General features: G+C 38.3%; 1 protein-coding gene across 2 annotated transcripts in view; it reads left to right on the top strand.

Annotated features, from left to right (window-relative positions):
* Positions 1-10,788, top strand: part of LOC131538969 (gastrula zinc finger protein XlCGF8.2DB-like) — a 38,103-nt gene extending 27,315 nt beyond the window's left edge. For both annotated transcript variants that reach the window (XM_058773192.1, XM_058773191.1), the window contains exon 4: positions 8,507-10,788. In XM_058773192.1, the coding sequence (XP_058629175.1) occupies positions 8,507-9,354 (848 nt within the window). In that variant the 3' untranslated portion in view covers positions 9,355-10,788. The remainder of the gene's footprint in view (positions 1-8,506) is intronic.
* Positions 10,789-22,122: the final 11,334 nt, after the last annotated feature.

Below are 22,122 nucleotides of genomic sequence, written 5' to 3'. Positions count from 1 at the left end.
TCAGGTTCTTCCGGGTTGAAGAGTGATGAATTCCAAAGATGTTATTCTGGCTCTGAGGTCCGAGGAGCTTTGGTTGAATGGAAAGTCAAAGCCGCAAGGCCTGGCGCAAGACTTAAGGGTCCAGAAGAGTTCTAGCTCACATCCTTCTAGGATCTAACAGAACCGCAGACTGAGATATGTTGGAGCCCACCGGGCACGCCGGTACCGGCTCAGGCTCTCCACACGGGCAGCAATCTGGAGATTTGGCAGTAGAGCGCGGGCGGAACTGTGTGTGAGCCCTTTAAGGTCTGAGAAGAGTCATACCTCTCAGGATGGGCTTGACCAATGAGAAAGGCTGAATTTCCAAGCGGGAGTTTGGAGATACTGGGGGGTTTTATGACCCTTTGTCTGAGAGCATGGTAATTTGCAAAGGGATTGGAAGTTGATATACAAACTATTAAAGATTCTTAGGACAGTAATATGTTGCATAGGTATCAACATGTAATATTCACTCTCAATTAGATCATCCGAAGACGAATTGATAGAGACCAGACATGGTATGAGTTAAAATGATATTAACCCTCTGGTTGTATTCGGGTCAAATTCCCGAAAATACTAGTTAATGTTATCGGATTGGACTCAAACTTACTGACTCTGTTCACATAGGGTATAAGTACTTCTCATTAATTTTTTAAGAATTTTCGTAATTTTTTGTGGGTTTTATTTCACCTAGTAACACTTGTTGTGTTCCCGGTCAAAAATGACCGGACTCCAAACAACTGCTTATAAATCTCTCATTATGCTATATTATCACTAAATATTGGATTCATTCTTTTTATCAACTTGTTTTCTTTCATTTAGGACTGGTTTTGTGATTCTACTTGCATCTGATTAATCGTAAGCCTCATTTATCCGAGAGTAGGTACCTCGTTTTTTGAGTAAAAAAAAACATTTTTTATGAATAATTTTCACAATATTAAACAAAAAATGATAAAAATTTGCACTGTTTCTCACACTAGTGTGCTTTAATGATTAATCAGGAAGTTTGGTTTTAAATGCTTTTATTTTGTACAAAATTGCAAAAAGTCACACTTGTGGTGTTCCCCGTCAAAAATGACCGGACTCCAAAAAATTGCTTATAAATCTGTCATTATGCTATATTATCACCAAATATTGGATTCATTCTTTTTGTCAACTTGTTTTCTTTCATTTAGGACTGGTTTTGTGTTTCTATTTGCATCTGATTAATCGTAAGCCTAATTTATCTGAGAGTAGGTACCTCGTTTTTTGAGTAAAAAAAACTAATTTTCACAATATTAAACAAAAAATGATAAAAATTTGCACTGTTTATCACACTAGTGTGATTTAATGATTAATCAGGAAGTTTGATTTTAAATGTTTTTATTTCGTACAAAATTGCGCAAAGTCACACTTGTCAAATATGGCCGGCCACTGAAAGTGAATGGGGAAGATCACAAAAACCTTTATTTTAAAATGCTTTTATTTTCTGAAAAGGGGCACAAAGTAACACTTATGCTGTTCCCTGTTAAATCTTACCATCGTGACATACAAGAAAGAACACATTACGATTTTTTACATTATAACATTTCATGGAACAACAAAACAAAACTGTTATATTTCAGTTCTATATTTCCTGCACACTGATGCTGTCAAACAGAGACAATATCATGGAACAACAAATCTGACCATTGTGACAGAAAAACAAAAAACAAAAACATTGGCATTGCCATATAGAGAATCGCATCAACGAACACCTGGTTGTTGTTTGAACTCATGCATGTGACTGACACTAGCATTTGTATGTGCCTTGCAACTGGTCATTTTGTGAACTTATTCATATGACTCACAAATCAATTTTGCGTGTGCCCTGCAAATGTTTGCCCTGCATTTGCAACAGACCATGGATGTTTTCACATCTTTTGGGGCACAAAATGTGCATCACTTCCTTTTCTCTCTTTTCTCTTTTCTGTGACAGTTGATGGCCCTGGTGTTTGTGTGTCTCTCACCAGTGTAGCAGAAGGCAGTGCTCGAGGTAAATGTTGGCACCTCTGTATGAGAGGGGTCACCATGGATTTCCCCAGCTCTTCTAAGAATAGAAGGAAGCTTTTGGAAGCTTTTCCCCTCTTTCCATCCTGGATTCACCGCCATCCATGCTACAAAAGCATTGTAGGCTGACACATCAATGATGTTGCTAAACACCACCATGGGCCATCGTGCAGTTTTTCTCTTGCAAGAGTATGTGCCGGTAACCTACAAAAAAAGACATAAAAGAATCAATGGCAATGTAGCGCAAATCAATACAGATTTTCTGAAATTGATCATACCTACAACCAAATTTACATATTCAAATAACAGACAATGTTTTGAACAGAAATCATATTTATTTTAATTGACCACATAAAACAATTAGGCAATGAAAAAAGTAGTGAACAGTCTAAGTTTCATACCTTATCAAGGTTGTCGACTCCCCCTTTGTTTTTGTTGTAGAACAGGATGACTTCTGGCTTCTTGTCCTCCCTGGTACTCACACAGGCGTCTTTGTGCAGAGTGGTCATCAGTAGGACATTTTTCTTTTTCTTCGGGCAGTACGACACAGGTGCATGTGTGTTGGTGAATGCAAACTTGGATGAAAAAACATCCCTGTCCTTGTTGGTCACTAGCGCAGAAGGAAGCTCGGGCTTGTTCTTTCTGACAGTCCCCACCATGGTGATTTTTTTTTTTTAGTAGTTCTGTACCAAGGTCATAAGACGTAAAACAATTGTCACATATAATGTATGTCCTTGCAGACCTTCTGTCACTTCAAGGACTACTCTCTTGCCCTGATTCTTTTCTGGAACACCACTTGACAATTTTCCTGTATATACTTGAATATTCCATGCATAGCTGTTTTTGGCGTCACACACGGTCCAGATCTTTATCCCGTATTTGGCAGGCTTCTTTGGCATATACTGCTTAAAGTTGCAGCGTCCCCTGAAAGTGACTAAGCGCTCATCGACTGTCATCTCTGGACCTGGGTTATAGATGAGCGGTAGCCTCTCCACCCACTTGTCCCAGAGTTCACGAATCGGTGCAAGTTTGTCATATTGACGGCGTTGAGCTCTTGTGTCTCGGTTGTCAAAGCAAATCACCCGTGATAACACATGAAATGTCTGTTGAGACATAGTGGCACGAAAAATTGCCCGACCTGTGTCTGTATCCCATAAACTGGCGATGTTTTCATTTCTGGACTTGTAGACCCCGCACAGAATCAAGAGACCTATGTATGCCTCTATGTCTGTTCGATCTACCTCATTCAGTTTTCCTTGTAGACCCGTCTTCCCTCCAAATTAGTCATGGATATGCCTATGTTTTCAATAGGCTCTGCCAGAAACAGGTTGAAGCATGATTTTATGGCTCAAAGCCATGACAAAAGAGTGGAGGACATAGTCAGCTTGGTTTGGGTGCAATGAAAACATTTATTAACATAAATATAAAAGTAAATAAAACAAGAAATCAACACAATCAAATACAATTTCTGTCAGGCACATGATTAAATCAAAGCATCAGACAGAACCAAGGAAATAACAAAAGCCAAGTAAACAAAGACCCAAACTCAAAACAGACGCAAACAGGAGCAGACCAGCATGCCAAAAAAACCCTAAGCTTTATAGTGGGGAGAACAGGTGTACATCGTTCAACTTGATGAGTCTCCAGCCACACCCACTGGCCGGCCCTAGCAGGAAGAACGGGAGACCCGTCACACTTCAATGCGGGATGTGGCATATTTTGTCAACCCTGGTGTCATCTTTATGACATTTTCTGTGGATAACCTGCCTTTCTTCTCAGTTGGAGATGATGACCAGGACAAATTTCCATCCTTTGACCAGAACGTTACATCGACTTCAGCTGGGCCCTCAAAATCAGAAGATTGCTCCTCTTCAGTTGTTGCAAGGTTTTCAGCTTGTTCAGTGATGTTTTCCTCTTCCAATATATCTTGTAATGCATCTTCACTGTAAGATTCATCTTCAGTTGTCTCTTCCTCGCTATTCTCTTGATCTGTAATATGATAAAGAACCTCTTGTAAAGACAACTTCTTGGCCATTGCGCTGACACAGACTGAATGACAAGCAAGGTGCTGTGAGGCATTTATATGCTCTCTCTCTCTGTGCTAAAGCATTTATTTTTTAAACTTTCGTCTACTCTGTGAGAACATGAAAGGCTCAAAACCTATTGCCATAATGTTTTGTCTAGAATATGTGATGAAAGAAAAGATTCTTTTGAAGTCAATGCAGGCTAAAGAGAATGCAGTTTGAGCGCGCGTGTGTGTGTGTGTGAGAAAGAGAGAGAGAGTTATAATATCAGATTCATAAAAGCATATTTCATGCAGTTCAGGGTAGGATGAAATAGGTGTAATACTCACATTAGTTTGTATGCATGGATGTGTGTGTGTATGTGTGTGATAGCGTGAGTATACACGCATCCACACGCGCACAGGTCCAAGGCCTTTATGTTTGCAAGCACAACATACTCCTGAATACTAGTTGTTTCTTTTACTTTCATTCTTCCCCATTCACTTTCAATGGCCAGCCATTTTTGACAAGTGTGACTTTGTGCAATATTGTACAAAATTAAAGCAATTAAAAGCAAACTTCCTGATTAATCATTAAAGCACACTAGTTTGAGAAACAGTGCAAATTTTCATAATTTATCTCATATTGTGAAAATTATTCATAAAAAATGCTTTTTTCACTCAAAAAATGAGGTGCCTACTTTCAGATAAATGAGGCCTACGAATAATCAGATGCAAATAGAAACACAAAACCAGTCCTAAATGAAAGAAAACAAGTTGACAAAAAGAATGAATCCAATATTTAGTGATAATATAGCATAATGACAGATTTATAAGCAATTGTTTGGAGTCCGGTCATTTTTGACCGGGAACACGACAAGTGTGACAGGAGTCCGAACACAACCAGAGGGTTAACAAGTGCTGTATCATAAGCATGCATAAAACAGTATACAATACACAGAAACATATACAAGAACAGTAATAATATACACAGTGACCTGAATGATATGTGTGTTCGTTCAAAGAAAGGTTTTTCTATGAATTAATTAGAGAAGAGTCCATTTTTATGGCATAATGTCTTTCCTATAGGAAAGAGGTAGTGAGATGCTCTGCATTTGCATTCCTTTGAGCAATAAAACTAGTGTTATCTGATGGGTTGCCATGGAACCGGGTGCCTGAAGTCCTTGACATACCTACTGGCACCGGGTATGTGTATTGGGTGAGGAGTCTGTGACTATTTGTTAATCTAATAACTAATTGATTTGTTAAATCAAATGCAAAATTATGTGTCTGATTGGTCCAAATGCTACATAAGTTATGCATAATAGTGTTGTATGATTAATATGGCATGCAATGAAAATTTTTTGATACAGCTAAACTTGAGGTCCACATATGTGGACAATGGGACTTAGCTTTGTTGAAAATGTAATAATGATAGCAAAATATGTAACTGAATACATAGCTTGGGAAGAATTTGTTAGAAAACATCAATTTACAATAGTTTACAACAGTATAAATTGACATTGCATTTGTGATAAATTAAACTGATTTTTATTCATTGAAAATGTAAAAATTTTAGAAAAAATGTAACTGAAAAGTAGTTTGGGACGAATTTGTTAGAAAACATCAATTTGCAGTAGTTTACAACAGTATAAATTGAAATTGCATGTGTGATAAATAACTTTACATTGATTTTAATTCGTTAAAAATGTTAGCAAAAAAAAGTAACTCTGAAAACGTAGATTGGGAAGAATTTGAATAAGTTGACAATTATATATGCAACTGTAACAATGAAAAATGTTCAGGCCCAGTGCTCAGGCTGTAAATAAAAGATATTTGCACTTTGTTACACAATGGTGTCTTGATTATTTCTGTGGATACAGACCGAGTGTTCACATATGTGGACATGTTTTTTTTTTTTTTTCAAAAAGAGCTTCATGTTCAAAGATAATATCTGGTTATTATATTTATTGGTTCCTCCTAACCCCAAATAGCTAGAAGAAGTCTAAAATGCAAGCCAAGCCGAAGCTCGGGTCTTAGGAGGTTAACAAGCAACTCGATTCTTTCAATTGTAGCATGTGATATAAATATAATCTCAGATAATGCACTAGTCATTCTCAGTATTAATCGAAACAACGTAAGAAACACACAGATGGTGAATGAATATATCATTACTTCAAGGGCAAGAATTTGATATTTTAAAAAAAAATGAATGGGCATCTTTTATTGAATTAAGTCAGTGGTTCTCAATCTTTTTTACTCCAAGCCCCATCCTCGCATGGTCTTGATAGACAGGATCTTAAGCTCAACTGACTCCAGCGGAGTCAGCAGGGTCCCCTCTGAAGTCCTGCAAAGACAACAGAGAGATCCCAGGAGGGCACAAGGGGTGGTCTAGGAGGATTTAACTTTCTGATACCCCTCAGGAACATAATGATCAGGCTGTGTTTCCCCAGGGACCGGCCGTCCACTTCATCGTGATGTACTGCAATAGCAGCAACATACATTTTCAAGGTGGAGGGTGACAGCCTACACTCCAGCCTTTCTCTCAGGAAAGAAAGCACGACTCCAATCGGGCATCTTCAGGGGTCTTCTCAGCAAGAAGAACACCAAACAGACTTCACTTCAAGGCATAAGGTCGCCTGGTAGTGGGAGCTCTTGCCTGAGTGATAGTATCTACCACCGCTAGTGACAGATCACTTAGGTCTGCCATGTCCTGTCCGGGAGCCACATATGGAGGTTCCAACGATCTGAACGAGGGTGCCATATGATGCCAAGTTCCTTCCTCAGGAGGATCCGTAAGGGAGGGGCTGTTGCAAGGAGCATGAGTTCCGAAAACTAGGTCCGGGTGTGCCAGTAAGGTGCAACCAGCAAGACCTGTTTCTCGTCCTCCCTGACCTTGCACAGCATCTGTGCGAGCAGGCTCACTGAGGGAAACACATATTTGCGTAGGCCCCTGGGCCAGCTGTGCCAGTGAAAGGACTTACAGGAACTAAACAGGTCTACCTTAACTTGCCTGAATTGACTCCAGATCACCTGGACCACCTGGGGATGGAGTTGCCATTCTCCGGGGAAAGTAAGCTGTCGTGAAATTGCGTTGGCTGCAAGATTGAGCTCCCCCAGAATGTGGACGGCGCACAGCAACTTGAGTTGCATCTGACTTCAGGGGAGGAGATGGCGGCTTGATCGTAGACATCCCAGACAGTTGATATATGAAATAGTCGCAGTGTTGTCCATACTCTCTCCACCTGGGGAACGCCAACGTACCCCCTAGCCACCCCGTAATCGAGGGTAGTCAGGACGGAGGAAGAAGACGAAGGGCTTCTGACCGTAAAAGGGGCTAATTACTCCAGGTCGGCACAGTAACTTTGTATTGACGTGCGTCTAAACAAAGGCAGAGCACTGTAACTAAATTCATGTGCTATATGGCTGCTTTGGTTTCTCCTGGGCTTTTCGAGATTACTGTTTTCTCAAATTGACTCAAGATACTTATCCACATGATAAAGGAGGTCTTGAATGTCGCAAAATATCAATTACTCATTTTCGACCAGATACAAAGTTACGGTCTTTTGCCTTTGCATGGCAGTATAGAAGTGCAGAGGATGGATTCAGTGACTGCAGAGTAGAACTGTTTCCGCAGCTCCTGTGGCAGGTTGAACTTTCTCAGCTGGTGAAGGAAGTACAACCTCTGCTGGGCCTTCTTGACAATGGAGTCAATCCCACTTAAAGGGATAGTTTACCCAAAAATGAAAATTTGATGTTTATCTGCTTACCCCCAGGGCATCCAAGATATACTGTAGGTGACTTTGTGTCACACACAAAGATTTTTAACTCAAACTGTTGCAGTCTGTCAGTCATATAATGTCAGTTAATGATACTCACGGCTCTGAGAGAAAAAAGAAACATACACAGACAAAACCAAATGAAACCCTGCGGCTCGTGATGATACATTGAGGTCTAAAGACACGAAAAGATTGGTCTGCTTGAGGTGATAATGAAATGCCCAGGGGATTGTACACCGCTGTACACTCCGTAACACCATCCCAGAACAACCCTTTGAGGTGAAATGGCTTTGTGAATTGCACATTTATGTGTGTACGGGGGAGTGGCTTGGCATGCAAAATCTACTGGCCAATACTTATTGGTGTTTTCTCTTAAACTCACAAATGATTGGGGTTCCCAAGTTAGACCCCTAATTTCATCACGACATAACTTGTAGTCACCAACAGATGGGGAATATATGTTTTATTGAATCAAGGTTTTTCATAATGGGTTTGATAACTGCTAGCTTAAAAGGTATTTGTGACATTTCCTAAAGAAAGCAAAGAGTTAACACTATTGAGAAGAATATTACAGGCAACACCTCTTTCAGTAGCTTAGTGGTTAGTTTTAGTTTGATTGGTTAGTGATGTCTGTGCCATTAAAATAAGGTTAACTTGTATTGGTCTTTTTTTGCTTTAGATCTGATGCTGATGAAAGAGGAGAGTCAACAACTGAATGAAATTGAAGACAATGTTCATTATGAGAAATATCATGATTTCATAACTGGAGAAAATTCGTTTAGTTGCCCGCAGATTAAAATTACCACTCCAAAAAAAGATCAAGAGACAGAATCTGCAAGTCATGTCACCTGCAAACAGTGTGGAAAGTGTTTCACTAAAAAAGGACATCTTGAAGTCCATATGAAAATCCACACGGGGGAAAAGCCTTACACCTGCCAACGATGTGGTAAGAGATTCATTTATAAAGAAAGCCTTAAAAGGCACACTAGAGTTCACACCGGAGAGAAACCTTACACCTGCAAACTGTGTGGAAAGAGTTTCACTCAAAATGGAAGCCTTAAAAGCCACATGACAATTCATACTGGAGAGCAGCCTTACACCTGCCCTCAGTGTGGAAAGAGTTTTACACAAAAATATACTCTTAATGCCCACATGACAATTCATACTGGAGAGCAGCCTTTCACATGCCCTCTATGTGGAAAGCGTTTTACACAAAAAAAGACTCTTAATGGCCACATGAGAATTCACACAGGAGAGAAGCCTTTCACTTGCCAACACTGTGGAAAAAGTTTCAATAAAAATGGTACCCTAAAAAGGCACATAGGAATTCATACTGGAGAGAAACCTTATACCTGCAAACTGTGTGGAAATAGTTTCATTCAAAAAGGAGGACTTAAAAGCCACATGAGAATTCACACTGGAGAGAAGCCTTTCACATGCACTCGGTGTGGAAGGAGTTTTACACGTAATCAAACTCTTAATGCCCACATGAGAATTCACACTAGTGAGAAATATTTCACCTGCTAACAGTGTGGAAAGAGTTTATATAAACAAGGAAATCTCAAAAGCCACATGTGAATTCAGACTGGAGAGAAATCTTTTACCTACCAACAGTGTGAAAATAGTTTCACATGTAAAATATCCCTTAATAACCACACAAGGATTCTCATGAGAGGACAGTTTTATATGTTGTCGGTTTCACAGACAGGAAACACTGTAAGAATCATGTAATAACTCATATTAGTGAAAAGCATTTCATAAGCGACCACTGGGTACAAACTTGCTCAGACAGAGCAAATTTTGGGATTCACATAAGAATTCACAGTAAATTCACTAAGACTTTCAGCTCCAAAGAAAACTTAACCTACCCTGCTAAAAAAAACAAAAAACAGAAGCCCAATAGAAACCATCACAGAAATTCCAGTAGTTTCCATTAAAATACCATTATAAACCATAAGCTTTTTCCAGTAAATCCATTACAAAATTCCTTTTTGTAGTGTATTTTGGGCATTTTTCCAATAGGATTTAACATCCCACCAATAGAATCCATCACATACCAGTAGACACCATTAAAGTTTCCATTAAAACCAATACAATTCCCATTATAACCATTAAATCCATTACATTTTCTATTGTGTTTTGGGCAGGGTTCTATTGTTTTTTTCAGCAGGGTAACGAGAAGATGTTCACTTGTCTTGAAGGTATAGCTTGTCAAAAAAATTGTCACCATGTACTCTACTCACCCTCAAGTTGTTTCAGTCTTTGATTTATCACTCCCTCATTGTTTATACATAATAGCACCTGCTGATTTCTCATCTGAAGACTGGTGTCCTTTAAAATGCTCCACAGAAACCGGAGAGTGTTGAGGTGGCGTAGTTGAGATTGTGAATCTCTGTGTAGTTGAAAAAGTTAGCGTTACATTCTTGTGTGGAGTGATTAATTTTTTTCTCTAGTTTTTGTATGATTATTTATCTTCTGTTTTTAATCAATCTTTTGATTTGACCTAATCTTTTTTCACTTATTTGAAAGTGTTTTGCCCTTTGATTTCACTATAAATAGTGTAAATATTGCTGAGTTCCATCGCCACCGCAGTAGGGATTGGGTGCCTTTTCGTTTTCAATTGTTACTTTTCTCCTGTGTTTGGTATAAACAGGAAGTCAGGGGGTCTACTTTAATGTATTTTCTTTACGTTTCATCTAGGTCAGGTAGTGGTTGCGGATTTAGTCAGTTGCATCTTTTGGCTTTGTCCAGTCTTGAACTGATTAAGTCATATTTGAGTGGTGCAACAGAACACAGAAACGATAAAATTGGGCACAGTACTATTTGGTTCTCTGCTGTGGTTACCAGTATGTTTAAGAATAGAGTTTAAGATTTTACTCTTTGCTTTAGCAACCCGGGACATCATTCACTACCCTCTCCCTCCTTCATTTTTTAAAGTTAGACATCAACTTTCTTAGTATTCCTCAATCTATTCATTCTAAATAATACAACAAGAAAAAAATAAATAAATAAAACAAAAGAATGCCTTTTTTCTGATAAATTTTTTTGTAAAAAGTGTATCGGGTTGCTAGAGACCCAAGGTATGTAAATGTGTAAGTATATTTTTTCTGCACAACTATATTTACATATATGATGACTCAGTACGTGCGATGCATCTTTATTCTTCGAGGTGGTTGTGATACACAATGATGATGTGATGTTTCACTCATAATTACAGCGGGCATAAAACAAAAGAATATTATCAGCAAAAATTGAACTGATTTTAATGGATTTACTGCAGAGCAATTACTGTACACAATGAAATATAAATGTCACTGTCATTTGATGCTGGATGTGGTGAATAAGCTGCCAGTTATCAAAATATTGATTTTGAAGTCATGGAAAATGACAGTTTTGAGAATATGGTTGAGATTGCGAATATGAGCCAGATGCTGAATTACTGTGGAAGTGTGCTCTGACAATATCAAGTTTCCATCCAGTTTTTGCACTGCTTTGTTATCGACAAAAAAAAAAAAATTGCTGTCTACAGCCTGTTTCCATCCAACTGGCCTTTTACCGATAAAATGGTGCGTGTGATGATGTCATCCCTAAAAAAAACGAATTGTTGCACAAGTTTTGGTGTATCTCCAAAAAAAAAAATTGTCCTTGAGCTGTTTCCATACATAATTTCACCTATTGCGTAAATTATAGGCTATAGGCTATAGGCTAGTACCCTATTCTTCATCCATTTGAAACAAAAAGGAATGTTCATTTCAGTTATATTATTTCTCCTAACCGACGGTCGTTAAACCATATTAACCGTTAACTGACAAGATTATTTTAAATTACAATTAAATTAAATTAAAATTGATAGGTGGCTGTGGCCCATTCAAAATACCTAAATTTGTTTTCCAGGGATTAATTTTATATACACAAAAAGCAGCATAAACAACATGAACGTGAGGATTCACATCCACGTCACGCACCTGCAGCGCTTCTGCGAATGGAGAAAAACATAAGCTATTATATATATAAAAGAAATAAATAGGCCCATATGCAAAATATTTTTTTTCTAAATAATTAATCAATTAACAAAATGAAAGGGAAAAAATAACAATTAGCAGCCTATATTAGAGCTGCACGATTCTGGATAAATTGACAATCAGGATTTTTTTTGTCTCAAATTGAGATCACAATTCTCCCACGATTCTGAACTAAACAAAATAATGTGTGACAAAATATTATTGCTGCAGTCTATTTAAAAGGGTTTAATTAATTTGAATGAATTACTAAACATGTTAATATATATATATATATCTTCAACATATATTAAATACACCAATTTTTAATATTAAAATTTAGAAAAAATGGTTTGAATGAATGATTCATTGACTCACTCATAAATACTTCACTTGTTTTATTTATTAATGGATTAATCAGCGTTTTTGAACAAATATCTTCAAACAGTCACTAGGTGGCAAAACAATGCAATCGACACATTTGAAGTGCCAGTTACTTTCAAAAGGGGATTAACTCTATTTTGATCGCTACCATAGACATCAATGACTACGTTTACATGCGCACGAATAATGTAAGGACTTAATCGCATTATGATATTTGCATGTCAAGAGCAAAGCTCTTTACTCCCGTTTACATGCAATTTCCATTATTCTTATTATTCACGAGTCGTACTTTTTTTTTTTTACTGCCTCACGTACCCCACTGCACAGCACAAATGATGGACTCAGAAAGAGCAGGTGTGTTACTGGCCGCTGTTTTAATTTATTTAAGTCTAATGCAACATACTTTTGCTTTGGCGCCATAGAAATGTGACGGCAATTCGTTTGCTTACGCTGCCGTCGAGTTCTGCTCGCCGTTTCTGGATGAGGGTAAGGAACAGAGACTGGTGGCAGCGAGTTGTGTTTTCCCAAGAAATGCGATGCTTTCTTCCCCGCCATCGTTTCTAATCTGCGTATTATTACAGGTGTCACGTCATTCATGTCGCGAGCGCATGCGCACTTTGGTCAGAGCGACAATAGGCTACCCCGATTAAGGTGTTTACATGCCTGTACATTTCGATTAAAATCGTTGTACGCCACCTATGTTAATACGATTATGCTTGCTCCGATTATGAGCTTAATCGCATTATTTTAAATCGAAGTATTGCGTTTACATGAGAACTTTAAATCGCAATATTGCCAAAATCTCATCGCATTAAGAGGGTGCATGTAAACGCCAATGTTTATATATATGAACTGCAAACTTTCATCCCAGTATTTCTGTGATAATATGAATGACTATAAGACAGAAATAATACTGTGCAGTTGAAAAGACTGTTTGTGAAGCTGTTTCTTACCCAAACATGTTAAATGTCTGCTCTCTGTGTCAGTGGCAGCACGAACGCCGATTTGAACGTTGTATGATTTTTTCAAAGGTTTAAGACACGGGCGAATCATTGTCATTTAAAAATGAGATCTTGTGGGTGTTTGAATTGAGATTGCGATCTTTTAACGATTAATCATGCAGCTCTAGCCTATATGCAGTATTTCGGTTCATTTTTGTGATGCGCTCTTGAGAAAGCGGCATCCTGTTTGTTTCCTTTATTTCACAAAAGCACAATGTTTCGTTTTTATTGTGAATGTACACAAATAAAATAAATATTTTGAATAGTTTTGAGTAATGTCTTACTCTTATATGACCACAAATGAAGGAGTAGGCTATTGTAAGTCGTTTCCACTTTTGTAAGGAAAAATAAAAGTGATCGTGCCGGCACCTCATGCGTGCAGTTAAGCATTAGCCTACTAACTCGACAATGCAGCCTGTTCATTGTCATAATAAAATACAGTCAGCCAAACATTGAAAAAACATGCTATTTTATTTCCCCTCACTCCACAACAAATCCTTTAAATTTAACGGTAGGAAGAACTCAGAAAAAAACTGGAATAAAAATATAAGCAGCTAACAAACCAAAACAAATCAATTGAAAATTTTGTACCTCACGTTCCAATATCCATGTAAAACAAAATGTGCTTATCATAATACCACGGGGGTATGGTGGTCAAGCTAAAAGGCATGGACTACAGGCTATTTAAACTGAACAGTGCACTGTAAAAAAAAATAATAATGTAAATGTAGGCTATAGCCTACTAAAGGAACATCAAATTAAGATAAGTATGTTTGAGAGGTAACTCGTCTTTTTCTTACCATGTATAAAATAATTTTAGATACAGTTTAATAATATGAATATGATTTAATGCACTTTTGAACTACAGGGAAACAGTGCTTTAACATGAGCAACACCATGAACACTGACGCTGCCTATAGGCTAATTGTGTCATGTGACACCACATTTATTTGCGTTAAAGCCCCTTTTCTCAACAAAAAGTGTTTCCAAACAAATTTTTGCGACATTTGAAGTATCTATATAGAATTTATGTGCTAAAGTTAAACGGAAAAAGATACTGTCGACACATGAGAAATTTAATCGATAATTGGCATTTCCATCAGCTATATCGTAAATATTTTAAAGTGCTAAATATTTTTCCGCAAAAAAATCCTTGGATGGAAACCTGGTTAATGACAGCGATTGGTATAATCTTCTGCTCAAACTGAACCCTTCTAAGTTTCAAAAGGCAAGGAAATATTATAATTGTTCTCTTCTGAAATTGTTCTTAAAATATCAAGAGAGTTTTTTGCTATTGCAGCAATTAGAGATCCATCCATGCTGGATATACACTGAACAAAATTATAAACGCAACACTTTTGTTTTTGCCCCCATTTTTCATGAGCTCAACTCAAAGATCTAAGACTTTTTCTATGTACACAAAAGGCTAAATCTGTGTTAGTGAGCACTTCTCCTTTGCTGAGATAATCCATCCACCTCACAGGTGTGGCATATCAAGATGCTGATTAGACAGCATGATTATTGCACAGGTGTGCCTTAGGCTGGCCACAATAAAAGGCCACTCAAAAATGTGCAGTTTTATCACACAGCACAATGCCACAGATGTCGCAGGTTTTGAGGGAGCGTGCAATTGGCATTCAGACTGCAGGAATGTCCACCAGAGCTGTTGCCCGTGAATTGAATGTTCATTTCTCTACCATAAGCCGTCTCCAAAGGCGTTTCAGACAATTTGGCAGTATATCTAACCGCCCTCACAACCGCAGACCACATGTAACCACACCAGCCCAGGACCTCCACATCCAGCATCTTCACCTCCAAGATCGTCTGAGACCAGCTACCTGGACAGCTACTGCAACAATTAGTTTGCATAACCAAAGAATTTCTGCACAAACTGTCAGAAACCGTCTCAGGGAAGCTCATCTGCATGCTCGTCGTCCTCATCGGGGTCGTTGTAACCGACTTGAGTGGGCAAATGCTCACATTCGATGGCGTATGGCACTTTGGAGAGGTGTTCTTTTCACGGATGAATCCCGGTTTTCACTGTACAGGGCAGATGGCAGACAGCGTGTATGGCGTTGTGTGGGTGAGCGGTTTGCTGATGTCAACGTTGTGGATCGAGTGGCCCATGGTGGCGGTGGGGTTATGGTATGGGCAGGCGTATGTTATGGACAATGAACACAGGTGCATTTTATTGATGGCATTTTGAATGCACAGAGATACTGTGACGAGATCCTGAGGCCCATTGTTGTTCCATTCATCCACGACCATCACCTCATGTTGCAGCATGATAATGCACGGCCCCGTGTTGCAAGGATCTGTACACAATTCCTGGAAGCTGAAAACATCCCAGTTCGTGCATGGCCAGCATGCTCACCGGACATGTCACCTATTGAGCATGTTTGGGATGCTCTGGATCAGCGTATACGACAGCGTGTTCCAGTTCCTGCCAATATCCAGCAACTTCGCACAGCCATTGAAGAGGAGTGGACCAACATTCCACAGGCCACAATCAACAACCTGATCAACTCTATGCAAAGGAGTAGGATCAGAACGAGTCAGACAAATTTAAGATTTGATCAGAACATCAAAACATGTGGAGCCGAAATTCCAGAGGGGCCCCAAGGCTGCAACAGGACGTCATAAATCTGATTCCTAGCTCCAACTAGTCTGAAGAAAGCCTAACCAGCAAGCCTCTTTCACAAAACAGCTCACAGCATTAAAAAAAAAGAACACTTATTGATAATTCCAAAGCAGGAAGCAGATTGTCAAATTCGAGGCAAGTAATCAAGATTAATGGCCAAAGAGATGCACCACGTGACCAGCACATGTAGGATCTGTGATAGAAATCAAAAGCTTCTTTAGATTGACTTTTCCCCCACACATAGAAGACAAAGAACCAGACTGAAATTCCTTTGTCCAAAGAACGTGTCTTTTGGTCTCCATAGAACTACACAGAGACTTTCTTTTTCATATGCACCTAAAATCATCCTAAAAGGACATTTCTATGCATAACTCCATATTATGTAACCCACACATTAGACTATCATGTTTTAAGCACATATTATGTATGTCTTTTTAATAACTATTGAATGACTTTAAGGGTTATTCGTGTTTCGAGTTGTATGAGTTTAACAATTCTAGCTTGAAACATTTCTTCCAACTGATTCTTTGTCAGATTTATCATATTCTGGTTATAGAAATCACATCCAAAATTATACTTTGCAAGAGTGTGTAAAATTCGGACCATGTGACTGATAACATGCTGATTTATGATGGAAGGAACAACCCTAGCTAAGATAATAGCCTATCTAATTGGTCAAGACACCAGATGGGATGTGTCCAGAAGCCGAGTTTAAAAACTCAGGACACCATCAAATCTCTCTCTTCTCTTCTAACTTTTAGCCATGCTTTTTGTCATCACTTTCTGTGTCCTTTGAGCGCCGTTCCAGCGTGCTTCAGCCTGCACCCCAGCTGCTACCACGATGAGAAGAAAACCCACCTAGTCGCGTTACATCATTTTATTCTTTTACTTTAGTTTCTTTTCTTTCCGTTTAGTTTCTTGTTCAAAAGTTAAGTTTGCCGCGAAGTCCAGCTCCGACTGCACCCGCCCCAAACTTCAACCAGACCAACTCCGCATCTTCAGCCAACGCCCAACCATTGGCTCCCCAAGACTTCACTACGAACGACCACTGAACTGTCAGCCAATCAGCAACCTCGGGAAACCCCCTTTCTGCAACGACGACAACAAAATGGAATCCCTTAACACAAAGGCAACGCAAGTAATCTCCAGATTTTTGCTGAGCTGGTGCATTTAATATAAATTTTAGCCTCATTGAGAAACTCAATGCGAGGGTTAATTAAGTGATTGATGGTTGTTCAGGTCTATGCAATAGCACATATTGCTGTAAACTTGGGATTTCACATTTTCATTCTCTTAAACTCATCCTGTCCTCACTTTCTCTCTTTCTGCAATGTGTGAATGCGTGTGTTCATGTGTTAGATTAGTTTGTCTTATATTTATATAAATAAAGTCTTATTTATATTGAAAAAAGAAGTGTCTTGTGTTTTGTGCTTACAAGTTAATGTCTTAAACTGCTGATCTTGTTACTGTGCTAATTAATAGTGTTTTGGATTTTAATATCCAGTGCAGAGTTGATGTTATACGGCTCGTTCAATGAATTGCCGGCCGACTCAGTGATCAGCCGCAAAACAGTGATTTTGTTCAAATTCCCTATAAAATCATAAATGATTCCCTTTGAGCAAAATTAAATTATTTACATATTACCCTACAAATGTGTTGCACTGCGTGAGGCAAATGGTGGTCACACCAAGTCTGGGTCGCTAAAGACCTGAATATGTAATGATTGGCGAAATATTCATGCAGTTTAAAGTCTTAATGTCTTAAATTTTACAACATTAAGCCTAAAATATCAAATAGTCAACAATTTAAATGATGCGGTCTTAATTACAACAATAAACGTCAGCATGTTATCTCGGCCTTACTGATCTAAAGAGAAAGCCATTTTCCCTGTCCCGCTTTTTGTGGAATAAAGTCCTGGTCAGATAGATTAGAGTAATGTTAGCTGCCTTAACTGTTCCCTCAATAATGTGTTTAATTACCCGCTATAATCCTAGCTAAAATTAACATTAGCACTGAACAAAATATTTAGTATTGCCCTTTGTGCCTAACTCAACCAAGAAAAAATGATTTGTCCTAAAATATGGAATAAATGTGATAAAGAAAGCATTAAATGTACCTTTCTCATACATGTCGACACATTATTACAACACTAGTTTTGTTTTAAAACAAATTATAAAAAAAACTATTTGTATTTCTTGAAAATTATTGCTTCAATTAATGTTTTGCAAGATAGAACCTTATAATTCCAAGCAGAAAATGACTTTGTTCCAAAAATCCCCATTAAAAAATTTGAGAGGATTTTGATATTGTACATTTAGAATGCATTTAGGGTCTCTGTCATTTTCATGTAGGAAAGAGACTTGTTCCCCATATCATTTTTGCTATATGGAATGCAAAAACTTTGAAGCTCAAGTTTAACAAAAAAAAATCAAATTTTTTGTTTTCTTTCTCAGCTTGAAAATGTACCTGCAGTTCTAGAATGAGTCATTTACTTTGCCACTGCTATGTTGCAATAAACATGTTCATCAAGATCTTCAACATCCTCATCACTTTTTCTAACAACACAAAAACAACACTGGTCTACAAGATACAGGAAAAGGTATAGTTCACAAAAATGAAAGAAAGATATACTTATGAATACATATTTCAGTAAATATTTTATTAGTCTTGCTGTAGTAATTTGGTCCTTGATCCCATGGTTTTTCTTGACCAACATTCTCATTTTTACAGATAAATATGAATAAAAAGTGTACTTTTAAGACACTTTTGTCTTACTATAAAATAAATTTCCACTTAATGAATGCATTGATAAACCTCAATACATTTTACACAAAAATCCGTGGAGGGAGATGCTTTTGGTTATCAAATTTAAACAGTCTAAATAGTATTTATGATAGTTAGATAACTTTAGGTATATCACATTATATTATTAACATGATTATGCTCTTCTTTTAAATGACACTATTTATTTTATTATGTTGTACACAGCAAAATATTTAAATACACTAAATATTTAGTTCATTACATATGTGAAACATTCAATTTGTGAAGCATTCAACATCCAAAAAGCTGTGGTGATGTGTTAAAAGATTATTTCTCTTCCTGTTTTTTTGTTCAATGGACATAGCCTGCCATCAAGGAACATCTGTCACAGACTTCTGGAAAACATTTTCAACCACAAGTTCTTATACATGGGATATGTATGGCTCCATTTGAAATTAGAGCTACATTCATGGAACAAATCCTAACCTAGAATGTAATTTAGTAAACATTTTGGCACAAAAACGGGCTGTTACCAATGAGGTTAGAAAAGGGAAATATTACTACAGCAGAAAATGCAAATAATAACTACTATTAAAACGAATTATAGGACTAATATAAGTATAACATTAGTTGACACCAGTGCATTTTTGTGTTCACTTATGAGAAAGATGACGATTTGTTTAGAGGTTAGACATAAATACAATTGAAATAAATTTGTCTTAATTTGACCAACATTCTAAAGCTTGGCTACAGAATACAACAGTTAATGCAAGTGAGGCTTAACATTTATGATAACCTTTGATAAAGGAAGTATGAGGCTTGTGTATCAAAATGATGTTCAGTTGAGTGTAGAGCAACATTCAAGCACACAAACATGCAATCCCAAGTTCTTGAGTGGTCTTGAGCTATCAGCCTATAGTTTAAAGGCTATTTTTATAATATACAGACAACAATGTTATACACAAAATAAAAACACAAGAATATATTTGTAAATATTTATTTAAACATGAAATCATACACATTTGAAAAGCTCAATCTCAGTCATTTATGAGAAACGTACAGTTCTACTGTCATAGAATGTAAACAAATAATCTGGGAGAAATTCGGATAAATATTGTAGTTGTCTTCCAACGCTACCTAAATAGTGATCAGTTTTGTAATTGTTCAGATAAACAGAGTAACTGAGAACCATGTGTAACAGAAACAATTAATTATTTACAAAATGTGAACAGTCATAGGAGCAGTTTAAGCTTAACTTTGTTCAACTTTATTACCTGCTTGAAATAATCCATAAGACAAAACGCGATCTGAGGCGCTCACGCTAATAATTTCTGTTCCACTCGCCTGTACTGAATGGCCCCGCCCACGATGTGGTATCCTGATGAATATTCACATAAGCGACACCCAGTGGAACCAAATACTTCAGGAACTGGACATATTGTAACACCGGTAATACTATGACTTCAGGCCGGGCCGGAGCACACCACCCAACACATATGGCAGTAAAGTAGTCGAGACAGCTACTGCCACATCCACCTGCTTCAGAGTGGAAAAATCAAAACAATTGTTCCTAATGCTAAAAACAAAACATTAATTAACTTAAATCAATTATTCAATAATAGTAACTATACATACCCGATAGTGGTCACTGAGGCGCATATGTCATACGGTTGCTCACAGCACAAATCTCAGCAGTTTACTCAAAGATGAATGGAATTAACCCAACTGGAACAAGAATTATGGCAAGCATGAACTCCACCCAAACAAATCATCTAACTCAACATACCGGAGCTAGCAATGACGCACCCCAGGTAGCCAAATCGCAGCCTTTATATAATGAGTATTGGGTTCTAACAGGCTATCATTCTAAATACGGGGAGGGAACTTACTGTATGTATCTATACATTTAGTTTCCCTAGTGCTTGTTGGGTGAATAGTGGGTTACACAAGTTTGTATAGTTCATTGTGTCACACTTATACTACGGGGTCGTTGAATGCTTGAATCTGATTGGCTGACGAATGTTCTAAGTTGTGCAATTATTTTCAGGGAAATGCATAGCAAACGTAGCTCCAGGTAGGTCTTGACCGCATTACATGTCCATATCACTTTGCCAAATGATTTCAGTTATTTCAACGGTCCTTACAGCCTACAACAGCAAAAGAACCAAACCCCACAACGACACTGGCCAAACAAATAAATATAGTAAACAATAGGATAAAAACGACATCATTTCCATGTATTTGCCACAAAATTTTGTTTAATTACTCTATCTCTCCCGCTCTCTCTCCCTCACAGATGCACATACAGTTTGTACACACGTTAACATACGCGCTAATGTTGTTAGCACTACTCTTGACGATTTTATCAGAATTACTCACAGAAGTAATTCTCTCTCTCTTTCATAACTTAGTTATTAGCTGCATTAGTCTGCTATCAACGGATCCATTACTAGGTTAAAAATTACGTTTTGGAATTAGCAACGGAGGCGATGGATGAGATGTGGAAGAAATTAATCCTACTCACAATAGCGTTTTAAGTACAAAAACCGGACAAATGCGTTGAAATATACCTTTTGATCGATGTCGAGCTGTGGTAACTGTAGTATAAGAGGAATAATTTATGACGGGCCGTTGAATTCTTAGAAAATAATGCACAACCGAGGTGGTGATGCAACCACGATATGAAGTGGATATAAACATTTAAGCATTCCTTACTTATTGCACGCAACTGGGGGTCATTATGTCTAGCAACGCCCTTGGGTGGGGAACTTGGCGCTTCAAAAATGGGCAACATCTCGCCGTCCAGGGGCGCTGCTGAAGCCCAGGCTCAGTTTTTGGCTGGGGCTGATGCAGCGCAGATTTTGCAGGCTGCTGAGTGGATGGGGTCTTCTGGCAACTTGAAGCAGCCACTGCACTGAAGCGCTTCGGAAAAAACTAACGCAGAGCCTATGATGTCTTCTGTGCCGCTGTAAAGTGTTTAGCTAACCCATTCACTGCGGGGCCAAGTATTCCCTCAGTCGAGGAAGGAGACCCTGTCAGCATCCCTCATCTTTCAGTTCAGCCAAAGGTGCCACACCAGCACCACCACATTGGTCATGACCAACACAGACCAAGGTAGAGGGTGACACATCTTGGTAAGTTCCTTGTGAAATCAAGAGCAGGTACCACTCATCAAGGAGTCAACAAAACAAGGCTGAGATCCTCCACAACCTTCATTAGAATGCGGATCAGCTTGCAGTCCATGCTGGGCCATGTTGACTGTGTCAGAGGAGGGGTTTCAGGCTCCTCGCTGGAACACACCACTCTTCAGCATCTGACGCCTTCAAGGACATGGAGCCGCCGACTTCAGTCAAGCCTAGTGTCATAGCCCCACTGCTACACTGTTTCTTCTCTTAGGAGAGAAAGGAAACTGGAGAGCAGAGTGGGGAGGACCATCTTCATTAAAGAAAGCAATTCGCAAGCGGAAAAGTGCGAGACTCATGCTCTCGAATGTTTGCAGAATGCTCGA

The sequence above is a fragment of the Onychostoma macrolepis genome, chromosome 04, assembly GCF_012432095.1.
Source record: "Onychostoma macrolepis isolate SWU-2019 chromosome 04, ASM1243209v1, whole genome shotgun sequence".
Classification (NCBI taxonomy): Eukaryota; Metazoa; Chordata; class Actinopteri; order Cypriniformes; family Cyprinidae; genus Onychostoma; species Onychostoma macrolepis.
Note: the sequence above shows the minus strand (reverse complement) of the source record. Positions and strands in the feature narration are given on the sequence as shown.